Source organism: Nanorana parkeri, unplaced genomic scaffold, assembly GCF_000935625.1.
Source record: "Nanorana parkeri isolate BGI_ZX_2015 unplaced genomic scaffold, ASM93562v1 scaffold103, whole genome shotgun sequence".
NCBI classification, from domain to species: domain Eukaryota; kingdom Metazoa; phylum Chordata; class Amphibia; order Anura; family Dicroglossidae; genus Nanorana; species Nanorana parkeri.
Genome location: NW_017306371.1, coordinates 1,466,763 through 1,472,762, shown reverse-complemented (window position 1 = coordinate 1,472,762; position 6,000 = coordinate 1,466,763). Strand labels below are relative to the sequence as shown.

General features: G+C 41.8%; 1 protein-coding gene across 1 annotated transcript in view; it reads right to left on the bottom strand.

Moving 5' to 3' along the window:
• Positions 1 to 6,000, bottom strand: part of CCDC114 (coiled-coil domain containing 114) — a 103,965-nt gene that overhangs the window by 32,480 nt on the left and 65,485 nt on the right. The window contains exon 13 of the mRNA XM_018552963.1: positions 3,884 to 3,987. Coding sequence (XP_018408465.1) covers positions 3,884 to 3,987 — 104 coding nt within the window. The remainder of the gene's footprint in view (positions 1 to 3,883; positions 3,988 to 6,000) is intronic.

Below are 6,000 nucleotides of genomic sequence, written 5' to 3'. Positions count from 1 at the left end.
TGATTGGAGCCCCTGACCCGCTTTATTAATGTACAGCAGTCCAGCGGCCAGCTCATGTTCCGTGAGGCTGTCTGTAGTCCCGCCCAGCAGCTGGGCATAACTACAACACAAGCGGCCGGCTGAATCAACTGGCCATGACCGTAGTTTCCAGGCTCTCCTGCTCCTATGGACCACAGAAAATGCACTCCACGGGAGCAGAGCAAAAATCTCCCTAATCTGCTCTGTGATCACTGAAGCAGGAAGAACTTACTAGTGCATTGAGGCAGCTTTGGCCGTGAACATGGTATTGCACACTGGCAGAACTGTTACTGTTTACCTTTTTTTTCCCCGTCTCAGGCAGCAAAGAGGCTAGAAACACCCCTGCAAGTGCACAAGCAGGAACATTGCTGATGCTTTTAGACAATTAGGTCCTATGTGTCCGAATTCATTCTCTGCACAAAATCTTATCGATTGGCAGAAACAAATGTGCAGAAGCAGAGCAACAAAAGCATCATGGCAGTTATTTTTTACCTTGTTCAGCCATGTACAGCTATTGCATGCTGAGGAAGAAGTGCTGTAAGAGCACAAAATAAAACCAATGTACAAATATGGTTTTAAATGCCTCTAACCTGGGACACCATCAATTGTCAGAAAAAGAATATTTCTGTAAAGTGTAGTGTTGTTATGTTATTTTAGTAGAGTTCCTTTGTAAAAAAAAAAACGGTCAAAAAAGACATTTTAACTGCATGCTTTGATAATATCCATTGCACGTAATAAAATACATTTTCAAAGTTGATATTTAGATTGACCAACTGACAGCCCATCAGAGATACATAACCCGGTCTACAGCTGAAGTGTAAACAAGTTGGAAACACGCAGACAATCAATGATTTCTCTGTTTCTGCAAGAACATTGAAATCCCAAAAAAGAAGCACCAGGAGAATGTTGTCTACTGGGATTTTCGTAATCTGAGCAGTTTAGAGGTCACTAACAACCTTTTAGAACAGAAATTATTTCTGTAGTTCAAAGAACATATGGGACTCTTCCAAGACATCTTTGAAAACTGTTTTCAAACAGCAAGTGGCTGTAAAAATTCCGATTTCTTTGCAGCCAGAGCTTGGCTCTTTCCTGCAGTATAGATCTTTGGTCCTAAAGCTGGACATACGCTGTTTTTTCTTGTTCAGTTATGATGAATAAGAAAAAAAACAATTCCCCCATCTATGCTAAACAGTATGGACGGAGGACCACACAAGACCCCCCACCCAACCCCGTTAGCCCTCCTGCCAGGCTATTGTATTCTGATAGCGGTGGGTGTCAGAATACCTGATTGGCTGCAGTCACTATTCGCCTAGGAATTTTTGGACTGGATCTTTTGACAAAAATTGATTGAAGAGTTGACTTATGTCCAATAGATGGGTGCCAATGGGGCCACACACTGCTCAAATTTAGTCAGACAGCAGGATTCTGGAGCATTTAGAACAGTGCATGGGCAGCTTTGAATTTCAGCTAGATTTACTGACATACAGTATGGTTGAACACTCTGCCCTCTTATCTGCAGTCTAAACACATGCTTCTCAGCAGCAGAGAGCATATAATGTGACTGTAGGCATACATTTTGCGAATCCTTCGCTTTGTCTCATTTCTATTTCTGCAGCCACTGTAAGCACTCCCACTGTGAGCCTAATCTGTCATTTCAGCATATAGCAGAGGATGATGGGAATTTAATGTAAATACGCATTACAAGTAAATGCGCAAAGCATGGTTTTAGCATGTTGTCAAATATACACCAGGTGACATAAATATTTTTACATTTGCTTCCCCTGCCTTTAATTCTTTAAAGAACAATTCCACACAGCAACTGAATGCAATACTTGAGCTACTCATGCTATCCAGCAAACTCTGCAACCTTGCTACTTCTGAGAGCTCACTCAATTTACCTTAGGCTGGTCATACACTGCTCTATTTTTTTCATTCAACCCGCGGGCCGAGCGAAAAAAAAAGAAAAAGAGCAGGTTCCTCTATCAACACTATTAGTATGTCAACAAGGAACCCCACTGTTTGCATTGTATTCTGACAGCAGCCACCGGTCGCTGTCAGAATACCCAAACAGAACCGGTGGTCATATGAAGATTTTCCAGCTGGCTCCTTCGGTCAGCTGATCGGATGCTGGCCGAAAGGGTGCCAACAGTGACACACACTGCAAAATTTGCAGTATATGGGCACCTTTAATCTGAGTACTTTCTTATGGTCAATGGAAATATATTTACTGAAACATATGCTATTACATTTAATTTCACTCGATCCCATCTCAACAGTTATGTTCAAAGGCATGATGGAATTTTTAGTTTGACCACAGCTGGAGTGCCGATGTTGCCTACCCCTGGTATAGTCTGTGCGGTCAGTTAGTTAACATGACAGCAATGCTCACATTTTAGATGATTTTTTACGCCCAGACTCATGGTGAAGAGTCAGACACAAACTTCAAAAAGGTAAAATAGGTGGAAATGTAAATCTTTTGTGGGTAAGGCCCCGTTCACACCTGACCGTTTTGTACACTCGACGAACGCGCTACAAAACAGTCAAAAAAATAAATAGCATTGTAGTCAATGCCCTCGTTCCCACCTAGGCGTATTTCCGCCCGTCCCTAACGCCCTACAAAACGGCCCACGCCTGAAAAGGTCCCGGGACTACTTTGGGCCGTTTTGTAGGGCGTTTTCCATTGGGATACAGCCAAGTAGCCTTTGGAATCGCGCGACGGTCGCGCAACTTTTTTACCGCGAATCGCGGTAAAAAAACCGCGTGACGGTCGCGCGACAGACGCGCATATTACAATACGCCTAGGTGTGAATGGGGACGAAGACCACACAGATATAAAATATTTCAGAATGAATACTTTCAAACATTTATTGATAAGTGGTTCTCCTAAAGGTGGAATTTGGAATGCCTGGAAAGTCAAAGAACTAAGCAATAGTTTTATTACCAAATCAAGACATTTATGTCTACACTCCTTGGCAGAGTCCTAGTTAAATATTAGGGGTTATCTTTGTATAGGCATATAATGCATGCTCACTATTGAGCCATTTGTCTTATTGCTAATTAATATAAACGGGGAGGAAGATTCATAAATTGTATTGTGTCATAACACAGTGTCCGGTGGTGAGTCTCCTATAGTAACTCAAAATTTGTCTTATTGTACCTAAAATGTAGCTGCATTTGCCAACGAATGCACGTGTCAGGTCTCTGTACTTCTAAAAGATACTAAAGGTGCCCATACACTGCTCGATTCTCGTACGAGAATCGCGGGAAATCCCGCGATCGTACGAGAATCGAGCAGTGTGAACGGAGACGTGCGACCGTTTCTACTGTACGGTCGCACGTCTTCCATCGAACCAGCATGATCGAAAACCAGCCGGGAATCGTACGATTCTCGGCTGGTTAGAACGGTGCTCGGAAGACAAATGCCGAACGGGCCGGTGTGCGCACGCGCACACTGCCCGTTCAGCATTGCGGTCATCGGAAGCCCGCCCCTCAGGGGGGCGGGCTTGCGATGATCGAGAGTGCGATCTGCCTGTCCAAGATAGGCAGATCGTACGTTTTTTTAATCCCTGTACAACCATCGCAAGACTAAGGTCTTGCGATGGTTGTAGAGTGTATGGCCACCTTTACTGTAACATTCACCCAATTTGAACCTGACATCGACCACATTTATTTTGCACATACAGGGTTATGCATCATTGCATTTTACAATAGGAATGAATGTATTAACTGTGCAGACCTGACCCGGCAATTGTGAGGGCCAATCTGAATGTTCGCAAAAAAATCACATATCCGACCAACGTTAAAATACCCCTAAAGTGTTGACAATGTTTATATGCATCAAAAGGCAGTAGTTACATTGTCTTACCCAGTGGTAGGTGGCTGTATTTCATAGTCTGGTTGGTTCAGGTCTATTAATTGTCCCAGAAGGATTCTTGCTGTTTGTTGAGGATCGTATGGCTTGTCAAAGTTCTGCAGTAAAGAAACATAAACATATAAAAAACATTTACTGTATTTAAAAATGGTAATAACATAGAGCTTGAATTGTATTAGTAAAAAGAAAATCAGATTTTCAGATAATTGGTCACTACATTTGATAATTCTCAAACTTGGAAGGTTTGTGGCTGATTAACCCCATACCCAGAAGAAATGGAAGTGGTTAACTCATGTATGTAATTAAATGAATCCATTAGACCATTGAAACAATCATTTGTATAAGAAATAGGAAACTGGTGATTGATGCATGATAGAACACATAAAATATAGAAAATAAACCATTCCTGTACTTTGTCACTGTGACATTTCCATATTCTATAAAACAGGATGCAGTTTTATGAGGTTACAGCATGAAAATGCAAATACAACACTGGGTAAATGTAAATAAAATTCAGGAAGTTCTGCAAATGGTTTTCTATATTACTTTGCCAAACAGCTTTGTTTTAGCTGCAGTTTATTGTTCATTAATGTCAACCTCTTGTATCATGGATGGCTCTAATCAGCTAAATCATTGTGCCCAGATTATTCCTCGAACAAAGCATCAATCCTTTATCTGCCAAATCTCTCTGATGAATGAGAAGGCTCTCAGCCTGCAGGATTGCTCAGGTGTTTCATTCACTGACATCCTAATTTTGGCAATGGTAAAAGAAGCTGGGAGCTTTGGGAGTATGTGTTTATATAGTCTGTACTGTTTAAAGTGAACCTGTGTTTTGACCAAGCAACTGCTTTATTCTAATGCCGTCTCAAACCAGTTGCATATACTAACCTTACCTATACCCCCCTCCCCCCTGCTCATCTCATCTCATCAGGAAGAAGAAAAGGTACCTGGGATTGCTGGGTAAGAGGTGCATTTGACTCGCTACCCTTCCTATCATATGACAATGCTGGTGCTTGGCAAATGTCTGCTTAGGCACAGTAGGATGGGGATAGGGAGAGCCCTGTCTAAGCCCTAAATCATGACCTGGAGCTCACAAAGGGCTCCCTCACTTCACTAACTACAACTTAAAGATGTAGGGGAGGAGCAAAGAGAAGGTAAGGAAATGCAACTTGTGGAGTCAATCTTGAGCCTAATCAAATATTCAGTTGAAATTAGCAAAAGGCATTCCTGGTGCTCAAAACAAAAGATGTTCAAAGTCTTACAGTTTGTCTTTTAAAGAAAGCACCCACAGCCTGAGTAGAAAAGCCTGTCTGCCAGCATGCTATAGAGAAGGTGGTCTCTATGCAGAGGTCTGACATGCCTACTGCTGAGTCAGACCTATAACTCTGCAATCATCTAAGCTCATGCTCCCTGCTGATTGGAGAGCTCCAGCTCTGACTCAGCATGTGGCATGTTGGACCTCTGCAGAGAGACCACTGCTTCCACAGGGGACAGGGTTTTGTACCCAGGCTATAAATGCCTTGTAAATAAAACAAACTGTAAGACTTTGCACAGCTGTTTTCATACACCTAGAAAGGATTAAGCTGATGTAAACTTAAAGTTAATTTGGGCTTTAAAGTGAAAATTTTAAACAGTGCACACTGTAAAAAAACACACATAAAGCTGATGACTCTTTCCCCAACTCCATGTGACATCACAGAAAACCTGAAAGACCAATCTCCAATCACCAGCACTGTCATTGGGGGGCAAAGGAACTATTTCACATTCTTCCCAAAACCAGGAAGTATCGGGAATTTGCCTTTGGGAAATGAAGAGTAATAGGGGAATTCAGTATGTGCTGCTCGTAGCACCATGTTCACTTTAAGACTGGATTAACCAGTATGTGTTCTTATTCTGTTAAGACTATATAAGTATATACATTAACTGAAACTAAGCAGGTTCAAGGGAATAAAAAGAAAGCCATTATTTTACCCTTGGCAAGGTACAAAAGAGAGTGATTCTTTTTTTTTAAATATTACTCCTGAAACTGAAAAAAGATTTCATTCTTGCTCTGTGGTTACACACTTCCTCCCGACACCATCTCATTTGGGGATATATAAATCTGAGCTCAG